At 49.1% G+C, this 23064-nt stretch overlaps 1 protein-coding gene across 11 annotated transcripts in view; it reads left to right on the forward strand.

Annotated features, from left to right (window-relative positions):
* Positions 1-7500, forward strand: part of NF1 (neurofibromin 1) — a 289382-nt gene extending 281882 nt beyond the window's left edge. For 7 of the 11 annotated variants that reach the window (XM_064582371.1, XM_064582370.1, XM_064582372.1 and 4 more), the window contains 2 exons: positions 3830-3946; positions 4196-7500. In XM_064582371.1, coding sequence (XP_064438441.1) covers positions 3830-3946; positions 4196-4306 — 228 coding nt within the window. In that variant the 3' untranslated portion in view covers positions 4307-7500. The remainder of the gene's footprint in view (positions 1-3829; positions 3947-4195) is intronic. The other 4 variants (XR_010408419.1, XR_010408418.1, XM_064582374.1 and 1 more) reach the window with 2 other exon arrangements.
* The last annotated feature ends 15564 nt before the right edge of the window (positions 7501-23064 follow it).

Here is a 23064-nt window from a genome sequence, read left to right on the forward strand (position 1 = left end):
CTCAGGAACCACCACAGTTCATTGAAGCATAATGTTTATTAATGCACCGCTGTAGAGAATTTCAGCTTCTTCTGTCCTGCATGTTTGTAACTGGCTGCACATTTGACCACAGCCTCTGTGGGAGAACTTAAACTAGGAAATCAGGACCACAGAAGTTTTTACCTTTGTTTCATTTAGGTGGTGGCCTCGGGGTTTACATCACCTCATGGGGTTTTTCTGCTTTTGTGCCTACTGAGAGTCAGAAGGGTGAGCCAGTACTTAGGGGCCTAAGAGAGACCAGAGTACAAAGCCTCAGAGAGGCAACACCAGGGTCTGCTCCCTAATTTAAATTATAGCCCCTACCAGTGCAGGGTGGATTCTCTCTGCCTTTGAGCAGTCTGGCTGACCATCTGAGAGTTCTTCCTATGGAATGCTAAGACCAGATCCTTCACTAGTGTGTTAGAGAGGTTTCTAGATTTCACCGAAGAGGGCAAAAAGAAGGACTGCTGCCAAAGTTCTCAAACGTGCTAATTATGCTTAGAAACAGAAGTGGCAGAACTGGACACTATGATTGCTGCTTCTTACCAACTTGGCTTCTCCAAGATGCTGTACCTTGGTATAAATATAATGCATTTTTAATGGATTTTTTTCCTTAAAAATGACCCTCCACGATGTTTATGTCAGCTTCTCCTTTGATCTTTAAAGTAAAACAGCTTTGCTGTGATGTTGGGAATCAGTTATGCCACATTTACCTGTGTGTGGTTTACAGAGTTGGGTCACTGCATAGGAAGAAAACACACATACAAAAACAAGAATTGAGATGAAAATTAATTTGAGAGTGGAAGTAGGACATCAACCTCTCACATAGCATAGAAGCTTTTGGCTATAAGCGATGGGCCTAAGTCAGTGATACTCTAACATTTTTTACCAAAAGAAACACGTGTTCATTAGGAAAACAATTAGAAAATTCAGAAGAATAGAAGAAAAAAATCACCCATGATCCCACTGCTCTAAGATAATCACTGTTTATTAACATTTTAGTACATCTTCTTCTGGTGTGTTTTCTTTACATAGTAGAGGTCCTCGTATGTGTAAAACTTTATACCTTGCTTTCTATCCTTAACATTTAACAGGAAATAAATAAGGCTTTTAAAATTTTATTTAGAGGTCTGAAGGTTATTTGCTTAACAGAAAATAGAATATCCTTAGTATTTCTTTGAAGAAATCTTCACCATAGTGACTTAATCTATGTGACCCCAACTTCTGTAACTTTAATTCTTAAGAATATCAGTGGGCAACAGGCCCTTGTCCTGAAACGAAAGCATTGCCACCTTGCAGCATAATGACTGCTTTCTCCCCCGAGGGAGTGGAGTCTCATGGTGGCAAGGCCATGTCACAGGTGGGCACACAAGAACAAGCCCCAGGGTGGCAGATTGCTGGCAGAGAGCCACAGTCCCGCCTCGTGGTGGGCCACACTGGGAGCCTCCTGATGGCTGTCTTCTAGTTGTTTCAAACCCTTGTCTTTTTAGAGAACCCACATGTGGAACTGTGGACTTGAACTTGTAGGCCACATGCAGATTTAAGGAAATGGAAAGTCAGATGCACTAAGTTCATGATAATTTCAGATGGAGGAAGCTAAAAAAATTTTTTTTTCTTTTCCACACCCTGGAGATCAGGGGTTGTTGCATGCTTTGAGGCTCTGAATTACAACAGTGATCACATTTAAAAATGGAAGCATTCAGTTCAACCAATATTTACTGAAAAAGATACCAACTAGATCCTACCAGAAAATAAAAATGAATAATAAATGATCTTTGCTTTTCTAGGTGCTTTTACTGTCATATAGGAAATAAGATGTATACACAAGTTGTAGCAGCAGAGGCAGAATGTAAGAAATATAAGTGCCACCTAGAAGCAGGGAGAGACAGGGGGAGACAGTAGCTCTGGCAGGACGCAGCAGGATGCATCGTGAAGGAAATGGAGATGAGGAAAAAATGGGTCGAATTTCTCTTGTGGAGACTCAGGCAAGGCAACGGAGAGAGCGTGCGCTACATGCACCACAGAGCTCAGGGCACGCTGGAGGTGATGAGCAGCCTCCTTTCAATTTTGTTATTTTTCTTAAAAAATCACTCTGGAGAAGATGCAAATAAATAGGCAGAAGAGAATAAAAATCATCCAGAGTTCTGTTAGCCAGAGAAAAGTTCTGTGACCATTGTGGTATCCTTTCTTCCATTCATCTTTCCACACACATGATTGAAATAGAACAGATTTGAGATGCCGGTCCACTGTGCTTGGCTCCTCAAGAGGTGTGGTGGGCGTTGTTTAACTACATCCAGCCCCTAGCCCAGTGCACTTTTTCATAGAGAAGCACTAACAAATGCCCACTGTTCCTTTGATAAGTTCTAGACAGCAAACCTTTTTGAGCCTATGGAAATGTGGCCACGTGTCTCTAGATAGATGCCTTACACTCTGAATTGAATGCAAGGCTGAACCTAAATGATGTGTGGCTCCTAGAAGATCATCACAAATCCATTTCCTGCTCTTGAGCCAATAAGTAGATGTGTGGATCTATGTCCATTTTCTATAATGTAAATACTTTTTGACTTAAAATGGTGCTTTGTCCCAAAATGAGTATTTTTCCTTTCTCAGACTTCATGTTTATTTTAAAATTCAAATGGTATATGATAAGAATAAGGTAAAAATTACCTGAATTAACACCATCCAGAAGTAACAAATTTGGCAGATGTTTTCCTGTATGTGAGATTTTTTTTTCCCTTCAAAATTATGGTCATCTTTCTGTATCAGTAAATATCAAACAGTACTTGACTTTTTGATATAAATTGCTAAAGTGCTCTCCAGCTTTCTGCTCTCCCACCAAGTTATGCCACAGGTGGGTATAAGCACTAATTATTTTGGTAAATTTTATTGAAGTGTAACAGAAAAGTATACAGATCAAGTTTACAACCTAGTGAACTTTTAAGAAGTAAACACTTAAAAATCCAACATCTAGATCAAGAAAGAGAACATTACCAGCACCCCAAGAGACCACCTGCCTGTCCCCTTCCAGTCACTGCTTCCCTGGGATAACCACTCTTCTGTTACTTATCTAATTTGCAATCTTTATTAATCGAATGGGCAAAAAGTATCTTGTTTTGGTGTTTTGTTTTTTTTTTTTGCTTCTGGTTATTTTTATGAGGTTACTGCTTGGACTATTTCTAAAATTCACGGTAGGGCCCAATTTTTGGAGGTTAAAGTCTTTCTCCATGAAAGAAATGAATGACATCTCTTTTAGGTGCAGAACATGAAGGGATTTGCCATAGTTGAAAATGTTAAAGCAAAGATTCTACAATATAACCTTTGTCATATATTATTTTCTCAGTAAATATTGGAGATCCTTTGGGACAGGCACTATGATTAAAAAAAAAATAAAGTATCTTCATTTCTTTGAAATGACAAATTTCAGTACCTTCTGCAACTGGAGAGTATAGTAAGGATATGTGGCTAGAACCTGACCTCTGCTGGAAGCTTCTGGTATAATGTGGAGGAAGGAGCCCTCGTCTTCCCTGGTGGCTGCTAGCCTTCATTCAGCTCAAACCTGCCTGCCTCTAGCTTTCCTTTGCAACTTCTCAGTTTTTTTTCTCACGCTATTTTTCTGCTGTGATAGCAAGTTTTGCTTAGCAAAACGTGACGTTTTCTGCGTGGCAAGGTCTTTGTAAACATCCTAGCAGTTGACTGTTGAAATACGGGAAAACAATTCGCCAGGTTGTATCTCGCATCTGCAGCATGAGATTCAGGCCTGGGGCGTAACTCCAGAGGAGGGGGAGTAACGGGCTGCTCTGCTTCTCCCCAGGAATCGACAAGGAGAACGTTGAACTCTCCCCCACCACCGGGCACTGTAACAGTGGACGAACTCGCCATGGATCCGCAAGCCAAGTGCAGAAGCAAAGAAGCGCTGGCAGTTTCAAACGTAATAGCATTAAGAAGATCGTGTGAAGCTTTCTTTCTTTCCTTTTTCAAACAGACTTAACTCACACGGGCTCGTCACTAGTGACCCCTTCACCACCGTGCTGTGATGCTGCACTTCATGTTTATAATGAGCCCACCCACGTCTGCCATGTTGCCAGATGATCAACTCTTGGAAGCATTGCCTAAATTTAATGCTGCTTTTTCTTTAACTTTTTTTTCCTTCTACTTTTGGTGTGTCTGGTGTAAGCAGGTGTTCAGAACAACTGCAAAGAAAGTGGGAGGTCAGGACGCTTGCACTGAGAACATCCCAGTTGTGAGAGAGGATGAATTCTCGAATACTGCTACCACTGACCAGCTATGAAAGCCATTTGCACAGAGCTCTCTGCCTTCTCTGTTTCCCCTTCTTCATCATACAAAGTAAAGTGTTAGTCTTATTTACACACTTTTCAAGATAGAAGTTTATGGGAGAAATAATACTATAACCCCAGTATGTTTAATCTGACTTTTAGCTGTGGACTTTTTTTTACCTTACAAAACTGAAGGAACCGTAGAGGTCAAGCCTCAGTGACTTCACACCATAAAGCCACAGGCAAGGTACTCTGGGGGGTGGAGGGATTTAGTATTTTGTAATGAGTTCTTAGGAAGTACTAATACTTGAGTATTAGCAATAATTACAGGAAAATAAGCATAACCACGTATATCTTAACATTACCGAATTAAGCGATGGGTTCTGAGGCCTTATCCAAACTCAGTCATCCAAACTAGTTTATTTTTTTCTCCAGTTAATTATCTTTTAATCTTTAAATATACTAAAAGTTGTTGTTTTTTGTTTTTATAAGCCAAAACTATACTAAGTATAGTAATTATATGTTTTCCCCCTCCTCTCTTCTTTGCTAAATAATTCTGAGCAGGGTAATCAGTGAACAAAGTGTTGAAAATTGTTCCTTGAAGGTAATTTTCATAGATGTTTGCATTAGCTCCGTAGCAAAATGGAATGGTACGTGACTTTTAGAGTAGCTGATGCTTTTATTTTGTTTAATAATTTTACCAGAAACACAGAGTATGGTGTATATTATCAAAACTTTCTTCGATAACATGTATTTTAAGTGTCTTGTAATCTTCTCCCTCCCCTCCAAAAAAATCAGGAATCTCTTTAGCAAACATTGGGGTTCTATTTGATAGAATTGCATTTAATCACTGTGAAAGGACTGGTCAGCCTGCGTTAGGATGACAATAGGGGACCTTAAGAGTTGCTGCTATACTGAAACGGTATGGATTATCATGGTGTTGGAATTTCCATAGTAATGCAGATCCAGTTTTTTCGTGGTACCTGCAGTATGCAGAATGGTTTGACTTCAGTGAGCATATTAGTAGTATCTGGATGTTCCAATTTAGATCTAAACCATATTTATTACAAAAAGATATTCTCCCCCTACTCCCAGGTTCCCTTTCTATGTTCCAATGTAATGGCTTGGGGAGGGGAAAAGACACCCGGGGAGGGGGTGCTTCCTGTGGTGCTGTTTCATGAGTGGATTTCAGTAAATTAAATTCCACAGCTAAATCAATAAATAATGGTACATTGAAGTGTTCTGATTTTAATAATACAACACATTTCACATTTATCCACACAGTAACAATGTAATATGTTAATGTAAATAAAATTGCTTTTGATATTCAGAAATAACAAGAATTTAATTTTTTTAATTGGTTTACAGTCTGGGAAAAGTAAGAACCATTTGCCAAAATAAAAGGAAAAAACTTTAGTATTAATAGTTATTTTGATGTAGAATTGTTGGAAAATATTGAAGACAGGTGCAATTAACTAAACTTTTGTTTTTAACTATTGTAGAGGCTGCATTAGGGTAGAATGTTCATAGTAACAGAGCAGCTAGGACTCTAAAGACGCTGAGACAAGAATTGAGTTTAGAAACAGATCCTTAATATCCCGATGCCAAGCTGCTGTTAGGTCTTGGTTCTCCCGCAACCCAGTGCTTCTGGGAAGGTGTCGCAACTTCTTGGATCCTGGAATAAAAGGCAGATGTGAGCCTTTAATCATTGTGGTTCCATGTTTTTCCTCTTTGTTGGTTGGTTTGGTGCATGTTGGTGGGGGTTGTTATGCTATTTTGCTTCTCCCATCAAAATAGAGAAACTGCCAAAGGTTTTCTGTTAAAAAATAGTGATGTTTCCATAACAAGTTTTCCAAGGTATGCTATTTCTTAAATTTATTCATTATTTCCCTCCAGTGTAATGAATGGAATGAATTCACTTGAAGTACCTCATGAAATGATCAGCGTTGCACAAATCAAAATTGAGCCTTCTTTGAACTGCAAAAACACTTTTGACCAGTACATCCTGGAAATTTGAAAACCTACTAAGGTTTAAAATTTACCTTGTTTAGAGAACTTCCGACTTTTGAGGAAAATCTAGCTTTCCAGGTAACTAAAGTGAACATGAGCTAAGTCTCACCAGTATGCTTCCCCTGAGAAATGAAACACTTAGGCCTCATACGATGATCTGCACGAGAAATCTGAAGTTCAGAGCAGGTTTCCCATATTGCGTAATCCAATGTAAGTTCTATACAGGACATTAGAAGTCATTTGTTTGGGGTTTGTGGATGTTTCCCCCTGATTTTTCTAAAGAGGCAAACATAAACTCATCACGTTTTCATTGTACATAACCCACCTGTTTTATCACTGCTCTAGTCTCAGGGGTGGGCCCTTGTTTGCCAACACTGAGAATACGGTTCACTGGCTTTGGGGAAAAGTGGTGAGGCTCTGTCCTTCATCCACTCAACTAACATGTTCATTACTAAATGCCAGCCCTGTGCCGGTCCTGAGCCCGGCTCTGAGGACGCCACCCTGAGCGGTCAGCTGCCACCCCCACAGGATGGAAGCTGGCAGCCTTCCCTCCTACTTAGTGGGTTTTAGGGTTTTTCAGTTTGTTTGGCCTTTGTTTGTTTTCTTGTTTTGTTTTACACCCCTCCCAACCTTCCAGGCATAATGAGGCATGTCTTATTCAATGTTATGCAATGGACTTATACAAAAATTCACTCTTCATGTCAGCCACACAATTTTTTTTAAAGCAGTATATTCACCTGTAAATAGTTTGTGTAAAATTTGACAGAAAAGTATATTTACTACACTGTAAATACATGTGATGATATATTGTATTATTTTGCTTTTTTGTAAAGCAGTTAGTTGCTGTACATGGATAACAAAAATTTGATTATTCTCGTGTTAGTATTGTTAACTTCTTCCTGCGACTGCGTCCCATCATTTAAAGAAAATGCTGTGTATTGTAAACTTACATTTGTATATGGTAACTTCCTCTCCTTTCCATCTGGGCCTAGACTCTGGCAGTTCCCTCGTCTACAACCTTGTTAATATTGTATGCCAGCAGGAGAGATACTGCCCAACAGTCAGAACCGATCATTGTAGGGGAAAATTGTAGAACTCCATCTCAGATCACTGTTGTTCCCCACCCCATCTTCCTCCCTGTGTATGTACTCCACCCCCCCCCCTTTTTTAAGTAAAATGTAAATTCAATCTGCTCTAAGATGTGGGGAGTTGTTTAATTTCTTCACATGCCTCAGCTCTGTTTTCACCTTCCCCCTCCCCACCACTCTTCCTGATCTTTTGAAACCTCAAGCCCATTTCCTTTCTTTTAAGGATGCCTTGGGTTCTCCTCCCTCCCCCAGCCCGTCCATGGGAAAGACCTTTCTATTTCCAGAGACTCTCTAAACTAAAAGTAAAATAATCTTGGTGAAATGTGTAGGGGAGGAAAGAGTTTTCCTCGAGCCTCTTCGGGTCCCTGGCTGGGTCTGAAAATCAAACTGACAAGGGACAGCCCAACAGAAGAGAAGCACACAGCCCAGATGCATTCTGTTTTCATACAAGTTTACGTGACACAGGAGCCTTCCTCAGAAAATGAAGACCTGGAGAAACCGTTAACCCTGAGTGTTTCTGTGCTAGGTCTGATGAAGAGATGGGCGGTCGTGGAGGAACGTAATAGGTCGGAGAGGATGAGGTAAGTGTAGTTAACCGGGGGGAAGCTTAGCAAGGCCCGCGTGTTGCCATTGTCTTATCTTTGGAGATAAGGACGCTTCTCTTTTCTGGGCACAGGGAGGATGCCTCTCACAGGAGGGTTTTCTGTCCGGTTTTCAGGGCAGGGACAAGGTTAGTGCATGCCTCCACTATTTTCTCGGACTCCTTCAGCTTAAAATCTTCAATATGCCAAGGTGCCATATTTTGGGGTTGCATGTCCTGAACCCATCATCAAATGCTTTTTCACAACCTGCCAAGCTGAGGGGTGACTTTGTTCTCTGGGATAAGCTGTCTTGACTTCTTTTAACATGAGCACTTAGAAATGCCAGGACACCCCGAGATTGAGCAGTCAGAGGGCCTTATGTTAGCACCCCACAGTTCAACTTTTCAGCTCTCCCTTAACAGACTCTGTCATGACACTACACATGTAAACACTGGAAAACACTTTCTCTGGCTCAGCTTCCATAAGCTTTACTATTTTATTTACCCCATTATGTGGGCTACTCCCAGATGGAGAAAGAATCCAGCCTAAACCCTGTAGCCCGGACAGAGCTGGGCCTTAGGAGGATAACGGTGTCTGGCATTAAATAAAAGACTATAAAACACCATGAAACCGATTCGTGCTGGTCCGTTTACGGCAAGACTGAGAAAGCAGGTGTACCTCACCTGAAGAGCTTGCTGATACTTCTTGGGCCCATCCCAAACTTCTGAGGCAGAGCCAGACTCTGGGATGGGGTCCTGGGAGGGACAGACAAGGTTTAAAGCCTCTGGGTGCCCAGGCATAATGCAGTTAGCTGTCTTCTTCCTGGGGCCTAACGCATGGTAGCCAAAACTAGGGATGCCTTTGGGGTAATAACCCTGTGGACCGCACCTCTCCATCCCTTGACAATAAGCTCCTTGAGGACATGGACCATATTATTTATCTTTTGTGGGGCCCCATGTCCATTTTTCTTTGCACAGACTTTTGCTTTCTGGGACACCCTCAGGGACTTGAGAAATAACCCAGAAGTGTGTCCAGGCGGAGTTCCGTCTAGTGAGCAGTTGAAAATAAGGTGATGGAGAAGGTAGCTGAGGCTGGGGATGACCTGGCCCAGGGAGCACAGGGAGCAGAACAACATCGAGGCAGAAAGCACACCAGAAAAGAGATCCACTCATTCTGTTCTTTATTTTCCTCCATTCTTTTGTCCCACTTTGGGCAATGCACCCTAATTTTCTACATTTTAACTCCATAAAAACATGCCTTAGCCCCAGAACAGCAAAACTAGGGGTACTCTGTATCTTTGAGTCTGGCGCAAAGTCTAAGTAAACTGAGAAATTGACGGCAAGGGATGCTCTCTTTTTTTTCCCTAAAGATTTTATTTATTTGTCAGAGAGACATGGCGAGAGAGGGAACACAAGCAGAGGGAGTGGGAGAGGGAGAAGCAGGCTTCCCGCTGAGCAGGGAGCCCGATGTGGGGCTCGATCCCAGGACCCTGGGATCATGACCTGAGCTAAAGGCAGACACTTAACAACTGAGCCACCCAGGTGTCCCAAGGGATGCTGTCTTAACAATTTAGTAATCTGTGGATGGAAGGCAGAGAGGAATGAGGTGATCTATGCTTTAAGCAAAAACCCCAGTACCACCCCGCATACTTATTTCTAGGATTCTACAGGAGACAAAAACCAAAAAAAGTTTTTTTCATTAATAAAATAGTCAATTTCTGAGTTGGCAGCATTCATTCATTCATGGAGGAAGCATTTATTGGACCCCTTGTTTTCACAAAAGAACTCCAGCATAAGCACCTCCTGGAAATAGCTCTGTTCAGGCACTTCTTTTTCTTGGTTCTATAACAGCTTCTCATGAACAGTGTTGTGATCAAGCATTGCTACTCCCCGGGCTAGACTCTGAGCCTCCAGCTACAGGGGTCGTGCTTGCTCAAGGTACTCAGCAGAGGGTTGCTGAATAACACTTAAGGCTCTCCATTATCAGGGAACTATAGAAATAGATATAATAGAAAAAAGGACCCCATTCACAGTAGCAATCCCAATGCAAAAGTCCCTACCAAAATGGAGAGGACCTATGTCTATGTAATAAAGGCCTATTAAAAACTATAATCCAGGTTTTCAGATTTCACATTATCAATGAAATTTCCAAAATGTATTTTGTCAACTCATGTGTTTAGAAAAAAGTAAAAAAAATTTAAAAAGTCTTTTTATAATGGAAAAGCAATTTCAATCCCAAAAGGGTAGGGAGAGGGGGAATTCTTTTAGAGGAATTAATTTTGCTTTATACAAAAGTCACTGTGTTGTCCTCATTCTCCTTCCTCTGTTGTGGATTCAGTCCACCACAACACTGCTCAGCAGGCTGACGTGTGAGGGGCCGGCCTGAAGAGCTGAGGAAATGGAAAGACAAACCACAGACCTGGGTGGGGAAACTGAATATTATAGAGTTCCAGGTCTTCCCAAATTACTGATTTAATGCACTTCCAATCAAGATCCTAACAAATGTCCTAGGGTACCTCTTGGAGAGTAAACAAGCATGGCTAAGGGGAAAAAAAAAGTGTAGTTGGAAACTTAGATATAGAAATTTTTAAGTATTTAAGACTGATAATACAATTAAACTAAATAGAGTGGAACAAGCAAAAAGGTCCTAATTGTACTATAGTTAAAAAAAAAAAAAAAGCCCCAGTAACCCCCAAATCTCATTGACATAAAAGCCACAAAAACTCATTTCCCAACTTGCTACATGTCCACCACTGGTCGGTAGGGGGCGATGCTCGCCCAATTTCTAGAGCTCCAGAGTGCCTAGGTGCCCGCAGCAAAGGACTGGTCAGACAGCAGAGGGAGAGCTCAGGCAGCCCGGCCCAGTATCTCCCTGGGATGATGGAAATGTTCCATTATACATACTGTCCAATATGGTGGCCACAGCCACACGTGGCTGTCGAACACATGAAATGTGGCTATTGAGACTGAGGAACTCACTTTATTAAATGTAAACAGTTACAAGTGGCTACCGGCTTGGACAGCCCAGCATCTGAAGGGTCTTGCATTAGTAATTACAGGCCCAAGGGCAGACGTGCCAGCACGTCTGCTCAAAGTCACTGCTAGAACTTGGCACACTGCTCCACAAAATAAATCACAAGGATCAGAAAAAGCTATTCTTCACTGTCCAGAAGGACAGCTAGAAATGTCAGCCACGAACATCAATAACTCACAATAGGGAAGGACGGTGTAAGCCTAAAAGCAGTGGAAGAAATCCTAAAGGTTATGCTTAAAATGTCCTCAGGTCCAAAGAACTCACACCCGAAATTTAAAGGCCAACAAACTAAGAAATTGCTCTCATTAGAAAGAGTTCGTTAAAATCAACTTTGAGAAAAGGCCCACAAAGGGGGAAAAATGGGCAAAGGACATGAATGGCTAATCCACAGAAAGGAAATACTGTACTAATTGCTAATTACTATACGATGAAAAAGTTCATACCCAGTCAGCAAAAGAATGCCAATAGAAACAGTGAAATATCATTTTCATCTGCCAAATTAGCAAAGACATCTAACTAATACTTGGTGCCGGTCAGGAGAGAAGTGTGGACTTGACATCACCTTTCTGTACCACTAGCCTTAAAAACATCCACACTGTTTGCCCCAGTCATACTGTATCTGGGAATCTAGCCTGGAGAAATAAGTAATCAGAGTGCTAAGACTTCCATCAAAGTATTATTTATAATATCAAAACACCTGGAGAAAACCACAATGTTGGCTCAGTTATCTACATTCATCCAGCACTTTCTGGAAGCTGACAGGGCCTCCTTATGCAGCCTTTTAAAGTGGGTTTAAAGGGGGCACTTGGGTGGCTCAGTCGGCTGAGGCTCCAACCCTTGATTTTGGCTCCAGTCATGAACTTGGGGTCCTGGGATTGAGCCCCCTCCATTCTCAGTGGGGAGTCTGCTTGAGTATTCTCTCCTCTGCCCCTCCCCCTGCTCATGCTCCCTCTCTCTCTCAAATCTTTTTTTTTTTAAATGGGTTTAAAGAATATTTAAATTTGGGGATGCCTGGGTGACTCAGTTAAGCGTCTGCCTTCGGCTCAGGTCATGATCCCAGGGCCCTGGAATCGAGTCCCGCATCGGGCTTCTTGCTCAGCAGGGAGTCTGCTTCTCCCTCTCCCTCTCCCCCTGCTTGTGCTCTCGCTCGCTCTCTCAAATAAATTTTAAAAATATACTAAAAAGAATATTTAAATTTGAAGGAAAACTTCCAATAGAGTCAAGAGCTTAAAAACCGTGTATGAGAGTTGATCCCAAATTATGTTTATATATGTGTACATATATATTGATAGAGTTTATACATAGATGTCTAGAAGACAAAAGCTGCTTCTAAGGAGTGATCTTACCTCCCTTGAACAGCAGGGAGCGCAGGAGAATCGGGCCTCTCCCCAGGGAGGCAGATTGATGGAGCTGCGGAGTCCTCTCTGCAGCTTTGCTGTTTGCTCCTTGGGCTGCCCTTGCTGGAGGCCAGGCTCCCTGGTGGAGCCCCCTCTAAACATGGCCTGGCTGGCTCAGTCGGTAGAGCATGTGACTCTTGATCTCAGGGTCGTGAGTTTGAGCCCCATGTTGGGCATGGAGCTTACTTAAACCCACTGCACCTCAATCTGTTCCCTAGAGGCCTCTGAAGGGCTCCACCCCAAGGTGACCATCCTGTGCCTCCCATGCTGTGTCATTCTTGGGGGGCGGTTCCCAGCAGGAAACCTGACACACTCCCTAGGCCTAAATCTCAGCGATCCTGGTTTGTCCAGCCCAGCTCCCAACCCCCACGCCCCTCCCAGATGTGTGTTCTGCAAAACGGGGACACCTTAGATTTCTGTTTTCTTCGGTTTTTAAGCTTCTCAGGTAGGGGTGGCAGATCAGTAGCTGGGGCTTTAGCCTAATGCCTGAGATTTTACATCAGTCACTCCAGGCTCACCTGCCCCAACACTTCTGTGTGGGAAGGAGCACCAATGGGGGCCAAGAGGCCCCCTAGGCCAGGGTCCCATCTCTGCCACCAAAAAGCTTTGTGATCTTGGGCACTCACTTTCCCTCTTGAGACTGGGTTTTCCAACAGTCAAGGATTGAGTTTGGATCAGACAAAGGGGTTGGCGGGCCGGTGTTCCCATCCTGACAGTCTCTGGCTCTCTGATCACCAGACCTTTGGGATAACCAGGATCCCTCCTCCTGTGACAGTTAGGGTGGACTCAGTTACCCTTCAGTAACAAATGGCCCTACTCCACCCGATCTCACCTTTATTCCATGACCCAGACTGACAAGCATCATCTATCTGGGACATTGCCAATCCCATGGCAGGGGACAAGGAGACATGAAGAACCATGCTTTGGCTCCTAAGTCTATCCATAAGTAACACTTCCTCCACATTTCACCGGCCAAAGCACATCACACATGGCTACTTTTGAGTTCCATAGAGCAGAGTGTATGATCCCCTGAAGGGAGGGGCCCCAGGGGGGAAGCTGCCATTTCCCCATTTACTGAGCCCTTGTTAATATCCCAGGCATCTTCTGGGGCATCTGGGTGTGCAGTCGGTTGGGCAACTGACTCTTGGTTTCTGCTCGAGTCGTGATCTCAGGGTCATGGGATCAAGCCCCGTGTCTGACTCTGCACTCGGCTTGGAGTCTGTGGGAGATTCTCTCTCCCTCTGCCCCTCCCCGCCTCAAGTAAATAAATAAATCCTTAAAAAAATATATTCCAGGCACCTTGTGACATGAGTCTCAACTCCAAGATGATGATTAACTAGAGAGCCGACCAATAGAAAGCACTATGTGCACCAAACATTAGTCCGTGTTTACACTAGTATTTTGTGAGAATACTGAGGTGGGAAGGTTCACACGATCTTATTTTGTCTTTACAACTCTGTGAGGTAGATAGGATTATTCCCATTTTAGAGGTAAGAACATTGAGATTAGGGAAGCCTGGGTGGCTCAGTCAGTTAAGCGTCTGCCCTCGGCCCAGGTCATGATCCCAGGGTCCTGGGATCGAGTCCTGCAACCGGCTCCTTGCTCAGTGGGGAGCTTGCTTCTCCCTCCCCGCTGCTTGCGCTCTCTCTCTCTCAAGGTCACATGGCTTATAGGTGGCTGAGACATGATGTGGATCCCAAGCCCTCTGAGTCTGAAACCTGTACCTTTTTTTTTTTTTTTTAAGATTTTTTATTTATTTGAGAGAGAAGAGAGAGCCCAAGCAGGGGGGCGGAGGTAGAGGGAAACGCAGACTCCCCGCTGAGCAGGGAGCCTGATGCAGGGCTCGATCCTAGGACCCGAACCACCCAGGAAACCTGGAAACCTGTATTCTTGGCCTTCCCATCACATTCCTCCCACAAAAAGCAGCAGAATCCCAGGATGGGCCTGCCAGACTCCCAACAGTGCAGAGTATCTGCGGGCCTGCTGGAAGTAGGAGGATGTCAGCAGGTGGCTCCCCTGGTGCTGACCAGGCTGTGGTCCCAGGCCTGGCAGGACCAAGGAGCCTGTGTGTTCTGAGACCTGCAAGACAAACAAAGGCCCCTGGGACACATTCGCTCTCAGTCCGACTCCCCAGCAGAGACACATGGATGCTCTGAGCACACCTTGCGGGGGGGGGGAGGGGCAGTTCACTCCGTGAAGACAGGGAGACTCAGGTGCTATCAGGAGGTGAAAGCAGAGGGGGGAAACGAGGCCTCACAGAGAGAGAGCACCTGGAGCCAGACAGCTTAGAGAAGCCCTGGCTCCCACAGGTATCAGCTCTGTGACCTTGAGCAAATCACATCACCCCCCTGTACCTCACTTCCCTCACCTGAAGACAAAGTTAATAAAGAAATGCCCTCATGGAGCTCTTGGAGACAACAGAGCTGGTTCACCGAGCCCTTGGCCCAGCGCCTGGCATAGAGTAGGCCCCAGGAAGGGCTAGCTCGGTTGTTACAGAGGCTGGAGGAAGGGTCTTCCGAGGAAGAAGAAAGTAGATCCAAAGGTATGCCGGTCAGCGAGGTCACCAGGAAGGTGGGTTCGAATGGTAAAATCTGTAATCTGTATTTTAACAGTACGTATGTGTATGTGTGTGCACACACACACACATTAGACACCCGAGTGAACACAATCACACGGGAGCCAGCGGATGAGAGCATGGCCCTGATGTTGACGTCAGTTCTCCCTTCTTGGTCTTGGAATGACGTCGACCTTGAGGTCCCAAGGAGCAGAGACGCAGAGGGCCTGGTGTCCTGGCCAGGGGAAGGTCAGCACGTGGGCAGGGCATCACGGAGCACCACGAAAACACTCTAGGAGAGTCTGCATGGAGTAAGAGCAGAGCGGTGAGGGCAACTCACCCAGGGAAGACTTTTTGGAGGAGGTGGCATCTGAGGGATGGCTGTGGAGACGAGAAGGGGAAGAACGTTCCAGGCAGAGGGAACATGCTTAAGACAAGTCAGGCATTTCATCGATCGACTCTATGTTGAGTCAGTGTCTTGGAGTCAAGGCCCATGCTCAAGAAACGGACAGTGTGTTGGGCGCCTGGGTGGCTCAGTTGGTTAAGCGACTGCCTTCAGCTCAGGTCATGATCCCAGAGTCCTGGAATCGAGTCCCACATCGGGCTCCCTGCTCAGCGAGCCTGTGTTCCTGTTCTCGCTGTCTCTGTCTCTGTCAAATAAATAAATAAAATCTTTTAAAAAATAAAATAACACTGTCCGTTGTGGTAGAGGGCATTACTGCCTTTCAGAACAGAGGGCCCGGCTGGGGTCAGACTGTCAGACAGGCTTCGGCCGCTCCCGCGGAGGACTTGGGAGTTCTTCTCTCCTGCGCTAGGGGGCAGCAGAGAGCGCTGGAAGCCCGGCAAGGTGCGGATCCGCGGGGAGGGGCCTTTCCGGTCGATGAGACCCGGGGCTGGAGGCCGCCTCCCGACCCTAGAGGAATCCGGAGCTGGTGCCCCGGGCCCGAAGCCACCGTTAGGAGCCATTCCTGCCACTGGTGACAGGATTTGGAACTCACTTGGGAAGAATAAGGTTTGAGCACTCTTCTTAGAATCTTGGAAGGAAGGTTAGCAATCGGTTGGGCCTGCTCCCTCTGCTCCCTCAGGTCCGGGAAGGTTCCCACAGTGAGGGAAGGGAAGAAAGGTCTGTAGATGCCTTGTCACCTGGATGCCCCCCGGCCTTGGCACCGCCCGGCAGTGCCAGCTGCTCCCGCAGGCTTCCCTGCGGACCAAGCATATTTTAGGACAGGTGAAGAAAGCAAGTGAGTTCACACCACCTTCCTCCTCTCCAGAGCCATAATTATTCATGGTTAAATAAAAAACAAACCAAAACAGCAGGTTGTGAGCAAGAAGAAACTGGATCCTGCCCTATTTCCACACAACATGGACGATGAAGTCAAGGCCTTTACCTGAAAATCAGAAATGCCTCCCCCTTTCAGACTGGTTCTAGACCTCTCCACCTGGGCACGCCCCGGGGCCGTCACATGCATTTTCTCATTACAAACCTGCAGGACCTCTGCGAGGTAGGAACTCCTATCCCCACTCTACAGACAGGAACACCGAGGCTCAGAGAAGTGAAGTTGTGCAGAATCATAGGGCGAACAGAGCAGAACTTGGTGTTCAGCCCAGCTGTGTGGGACCCACACTACTGTGACACACTACCACACACCGGGGGACTTCAAACAACAGAAGTATATTCTGTGACATTTCTTGAGGCCAGGAGTCTGAAAATCAAGGGCTGCATTTGCTCTGGAGGCTCAAGGGAAGATTCTTGGCCTTCCCTCTTCAGCTTCTGGTGGCTGCAGGATTCCTTGGCTTAGGGCTGCTTCCCCGATCTCTGCCCCATGTCATCATGTTGCCTTCTCTTCTGTTTGTGTCAGATCTCCCTCTGCCTCTTTTTTTTTTTTTTAGATTTTTTTTTTATCTATTCAGTTGAGAGAGAGAGCACGTACAACCCGAGCCAAAACCAAGAGTCAGATGCCCAAGCAACTGAGCCACCCAGCTGCCCCTGCCTTTTTCTTATAGCATATGCGTGACTGTGTTTAGAACCCACCTGGGTAACCCAGGATAATCTCCCTATCTTCAGATCCTTAACTTAATCAAGTCTGCAAAGACTCATGTTCCAGTAGGGGAACATTTACAGGTCCCAGGGATGAGGACGTGACTATCCGCAGGGGGCATTCTCCAGCCTACTACACCACAGTTGCCCATTCCTTCCTTAATTTATTCCTCCACAGACTTTGATTGTGTGTGTTGGGCACGGTACTAGGAGCTGGGGGCTAGAAAATCTAGAAACAACACAGTCCCCGCCCTCAGGGCCCTTTCATAGCCATTCCCAACTGCTCTCGTGATACCTAACAGGAGAAAGAGACACAAGGACAGTCATAATAGCTAGCACCTACTACCTGGGCACTGATATTTACATCTATTAACCCTCCTGATGGCATTATCCCCATCTGTAGGGTGGCTCCACAACCTGTATTTGTCACCTATCTGTACAGAATGCTCCAGGAGCAGAGGGGAGAGGCAGTCAAAGTGAAGGAGGGTGTAGTTAGGGAAGGCTTCCTGCAGGAGGTGCCATGCCACTTCCAGGGAATTTGGAAGGACTGGAGTTGGAAGGACTGGAAGTGGCTTGGGGGAGGAGGTAGGAGTGAGGAGGTGCCCTGGGGAAGAGGGAGGCTGTAGGGAGCTGGGATGAGGAGAGACAGGAGGTGGGAGAGGCTGAAGCCTGTTGAGGCTTCTCCCTAGAGAATGGGCTGGAATCCCCACTGCTCCTTCCGTGTGTATTTCCCAGATGGGCCTGTTGAGGCAGCTGTTGGAAATCGCCTAGGGAATGGGGTCACCTGGAGGAAGAGGAAGAGAGGAGAGGCCCTGGGTCTTCTTGCTCACTGCTCCCCCAAAGGGGCCTCTTGCTTCCCTGGGGCAAGCCCCTCCACCCCAGGGTTCCAGCTCTGGCATGGCTACTCTCTTGCTGTAGCTGCTGGGGCTGCACTTTGAGCTCTTTGACCAAAGACTTGGGAGCCTCTGGGGCTCGGGTCCCAGTCCGCCTCCAACAACCTGGGCCCTCAGTGCCGGCCACGTGTCGTGACTGCACAGTTATCAGTTCAGCAAGGACAGGGACTGTGGCTGCTCCTTTCTCTGTCCCCCAGCATGCCAGTAAAACAGAAAGAATGTGACAACACAGAGAGTGCCTGCGATGTCTTGCTGGCCCCAGTACCACAATGCTGAGCGACAGCCCCCAGTCCCCAGGTCACATCTTGGGGGGAGGGGGAGGCAGGCATCCATCAAATCATCACCCAAAAGAGCCAAAACTGCAGCCAGGGAGCTAGCTGAGGAGAGTCAGGGGTCAGGGAGGGCTCCCCCGAGGAAGGAACTTTGGAATCCGGTGTGACCCTGTCTTTGGGGGAGAAGAACCACAAATCTGATTGTGGGCTTTGGCCGTGGTTCACGTGGGATGCGTTCATGCTCAGATCTGAGCCCCCCCCCCCCCACCTCGACCAGCTGAACTGAGTGAGGTGTCTCAGCTCCCTGGTCCCCCCAGTTAGGGGATGTGATGTCGGAGAGCTCTGACAGCCATTTGTGCAGCTCTGGCCCCTGCTCATCTCCTTTCTGCGTGAACCTCTTGCGAGAGAGAAGGGGCAGGGGCTGACTTGGAAGAATTCATAAGAGGGTCCCAGGGGCAGGTGGCAGCCCCAACTTCCTTGGAAGCTCGAGGGACCTCCAAAAGCCAGCCTCCACCCCCCCTCCCCAGTTGCCCCGGGGCCTCCCTGACTCCCTCTACTTCCTCTTCCACTTCACAGGGCAAGTGGGGGTGGGGTAATACGCACATGTTAGCTCTAATCTTTGGCCAGCCTCTATGGGAGTTACTGTCATTAGCCCCATTGTACAAATGTGGAAACTGAGACTCAAAATACCTTGCTGAGGAGCATCCAGCTAGCAGAGAAGCCCATGCTCTTCCCAGGACCCACCCCACCCCCAACCTCCAACCCTACCCCATGACCTCCCCTCTCCTGCTCTCCCACACCTTGGACTCTCCAATCCTCAAACTCACAAGCCTCTCTTCTCAGGAGGTGCTTCTGGAGGAATTCAAGTGAGTATCCAGGAGCAAAGGGCAGATAAAGGCCACATTCACCCCTGGAACTTGGGCTGCACAGAGGGAAGAGTGGGCTCATTCAGAGCTGAGCAGGAAGACCAGAGGCCAGGGAGGAGAGAACACACAGCCCATGTATGAAACTGGGCCCCAGGCCACTCCACATTCCCTGCCTGGGTCCCCACACTGTTCTTGGCTCCTGCAGGTAATGGGGCTGGGGCTTCTTCGGGACCCTCCCTTGGCTGGAGATCAGGGACAAGAAGGTGATGAAGACACATCCTGTCCTGGAGGGTTTCCCAGCATGGTGGGGGAAATGGGCACCCCACCAGAGAATGATAAAATGAAGCAGGCATCTGGAGGAAGGCCCCAGAACTCAGACTGACAGGCAAGATGGAGAGCCATCAGGGAGCGTTTCCTGGATGAGGAGACCTCTGAACTGAGCGGGAGAGCACAAGTGGGAGTGGACTCAGCCAAGGCCTGCATTTGGGTTGGGGGCAACTGGTGACACAGGCTGGCCTGCTGAACCACAGGGTAGAGGGGAGGAGAGGAGGCAGGCCAGATCCTGCAGGGCCCCCAGGTAGGGCTGGGGCCAGCATGAGGAGCCCCCGTGGAGGCTCAGCTGAGCACTACCAAGAGGAGGCTCAGGTCCAGGCCTGCAGGCTGCTGCCCGCCCTCTGGGCTGAGATTCTGTCCTGGCCTCTCAGCTTGGGCGGCCAGGGCTGCCAAAGAAGGGTGAGAGTGGGAACCCAGGGGAAGGGAGGGGACCTTCCCAAGGCGTTCCGTGTGCCTGGGCCCTGCAATCAGCAAACCGAATTGCCTTGTTTTTCCTTCCTCCAGCCTGCCCCTGGTCCTCTCTACCTCCCCTGTCCCCAGGGGGGCTGTTGGGGCCGGAGACCAGAGCTCTGTTTCCTGCTCCTCCTCTCGGTGTCCTTCCCCAGCAGCGACCTGGCCCCAGAAGCGCTGTTGGGGACGACTGTGCGGTCCAAAGCCTGGAGAGGCAGCACAGAGGTTAGGAGTAGGGAGTCTAGGTGCACCCAGATCTGGACTGGGTATCAATCCTAGCCCTGCCTCTCACAAGCTGTGTGGCATAGGGTAAGTAGTTCAACCTCTCAGGGTCTCCGCGTCCGCCCGGATGAATGTAACAATCGAACGCTCACGTGGGAAACACCTAGCACCTCCAGAGCGCTCGGGCCCGCGGGGCACCCACCCGGGGCGCCGGGAGCGGGGTTGGGCGGCCGGGGGGCGCCGAGGGCGGGGGAGAGGCCGCGGGACCCGGGCCTCACCTCTGCATTCTTCCAGGAGGGCGGGGCCTTCGGGCGGCGGGGACTTTCCGGGCACCGGCCGCGCGCCCCCCTCCGCTTTTCGGGGGATAGAGGGAAACCGCGTCGGCGGGGCGGGGGTGGGGGCGGCCAGACCCGGGGGAGCGCGGCTCCTTTTGTCTGCAGCCTCCGCGCCGCCGCCGCCGCCGCCGCCCCTCCCCGCCTGCCCGCCCGGAGCGCGGGGCTGCGGCGCCGCCGCTGACACGGCTCGGCCGCCGGCGGGCGGAGGCTGCGCGTCGCAGAGGCGCGCGGGCGGGCGGCCCGGAGGGCGCGCGGCGGCGATGGCGGCGGCGGCGGCGCGGGGCGGGCTGCGGCGGCCGCGGCGGGCGGCGCGGGGCTCGGGCTAGCCGCGGGGCGGCCGGATGGCGGGCGGCGCGGGCTGGGCGGGCGCCCCCGCGGCTCTGCTGCGCTCCGTGCGCCGCCTGCGCGAGGTGTTCGAGGTGTGCGGCCGCGACCCCGACGGCTTCCTGCGCGTGGAGCGCGTCGCGGCGCTGGGGCTGCGCTTCGGCCAAGGCGAGGAGGTAAGGGCGCCGTGTCCCCGGGCCCCGCCAGCGTCCCTTGCCCTCTACCCGCTCGGGAGGGGCCCCGCCGGCGCCAGCCCCTAGTCTCCGCCCAAACGGGCGCCCCTTTCCCCCCCGGGCCCCCCTTCTTGCCCCTCCGGCTCCCCGGCCGGGTAGGACCCCTGCTTCCCCCCCCCCCCCGCCCCGAGCACCCGCGGCGGCGAGCGTCACGCGGCACGCCCAGGGTGGCTTTCCTGCCCACCTTCCCTCCCCCGCAGTGCGGGTCCCTCTGATGGCTGTGAGAGCCCACCCGATGTTGGGGAGGGGGGCAGGAGCTGTCAGAACCCGGCCCCGGGGCCGCCCCGGGTCTGTGAGAACGGAATTCCAGGACGCGGTTGTGGGGGGGCGCTTGCGCCCCACTGGGCCTCAGCCAGGGGGTGGAGGGGCCAACTAGGGGCGCTCTGCAGCCTGACTGCACCCACCGTGCGCACAGAAGGAGGATGACACTTGTGACCCCTCATTCGGGCTCCGATGGGCAGGCCTGGCTGGCAGCTGGCTGTGTTAGCGGCGGCAGGCCAGCCAGAGCCAGGCTTGTGGGGGCAGCCGAGCCGAGTGTCTCCTGGGGTAGGCCCGCGTCTGTTCAGGGGAAGCAGGAGTTCCGTTGGTTGTTACCAGGGCAAGACTCAGAGGGTGGGTGTTGCCAGTGGGGTGGGCAGAGGAATATCAGTAAATGCCCGCCTCAACCAGTGTCCTCTCCTGCCGTGGGCACAGGGACTGGTGACTGGCAGGGAGGGCAGGGCACCCACCCTCCTGTCACTGCCCACTCTGACCTGCTCAGGGTTTTCTCCTGGGAACAGAAGCCCTGCCTAGTGAGTTTCCAAGGCCACTTAAGGCCTCAGGCTCTGCATGGGGAGCATGGGGGCCGAGGGCATCAGATGGGCCACTGGCTGGCATTCTCTTCCGGGAGCACCTCAGGCCTTGTCCATGGGAGAAGCCAGGACGTGGTTAGGTCGACCCATGCCTCTCTGTCACCTGGCAGAGGGGAGATGAGAGATAATCATCTCTCCATAGCACCCGGGCATGGCCGGGGTTTGGGAGCAGTAGGTGGAAGAGGAGGAGGTAGGTATCAAGTTTGAGAACCAGGTACCCCATCCCAGGAAGCTCAGTGCTGTGGTTCCTGTTGGAGCCCACATTTCCTGCAGCCATCCTGATCCTTCTCCTTCCCCAAAGGCCGGCCAAGCTCCTCACCCTCACCAGTGGCTCCCTCTGAGGCCAGCTGAGCAGCCGCCTTAGCATGGGGAGAGCCCCAGCACCCCTCTCAGGACGCAGGGCATGGGGCAAAGTATCTGCCTGGCTCTGCTGGAGCCTGGAGTTCCAGAGCAGCAAAACGGTTCTCCCCGCAATCTGTGGGAGGCCACCTGAGCCCCCAGCAGGCATCACCACCTTATCCCTGAGCTGGACAGCTGCTGTTGTTGGAATCTTCTCCCTCCCGCACTCTTAGAGCCAAACCCGCTTGCCACAGAGTCATTGCGCTTCTGCACAGGGACTCACATGGGTCTCTCTTCTATGTGGCAGCCTTTCAGTATTTGAAAAGAGCTCTCCTGCTCCCTTCACTCCTTCCCATCCACTCCTTCCTGTCTTTACTCCTCTGGGTCGAATACCCCCTGTTCCTGAAGCGCCAGCTATTTCCATATGACCCGGCAGGGGCCAAATCTGTGGCTTATGGCCCTGGAGCTGCCATCAACTAATTGTGGGACTCAGTTTTCCTAGTAATAACACAGAGGGCCTGGGTCAGGAGACCCCCCAGGACTGCTCCAACCCCAGCATCTGACACAAATGCAGGTGGTTCAAGGTGAAGCTGCCTTTTGCGTGGTAGACCACACTTTCCATTCATATTGACTTTCTGGCCCCCCGAGCCCTCAGGGATCTTTCTTAGAAACCTCTGCCAAACCAGGATTCCCCTCAGTCCTGGAGAAGGGTCAGTGATTTCCTTCTTTTTACAGCATAATCTTATGCAGTTTATATGCACAGTAGGAAATGAGAAATATGGGCAAGCAAACATAAAATTGTTATGTTCCCATTTCCCAGGCAGCTCTGCTGTGACACCTTGGTCACATCCTTCCAGCCCCATTTCTCTGCTTATATGTAGATTTCCCTCATAAAATGAGATCATGCTGTGCATACTGTTTTGTCACCTGATTTTTTTCTAGTAAATGATCAG

This window comes from Mirounga angustirostris, unplaced genomic scaffold, assembly GCF_029215605.1.
Source record: "Mirounga angustirostris isolate CCGP_5_RB_7025 unplaced genomic scaffold, mMirAng1.0.hap1 SCAF_17, whole genome shotgun sequence".
NCBI classification, from domain to species: domain Eukaryota; kingdom Metazoa; phylum Chordata; class Mammalia; order Carnivora; family Phocidae; genus Mirounga; species Mirounga angustirostris.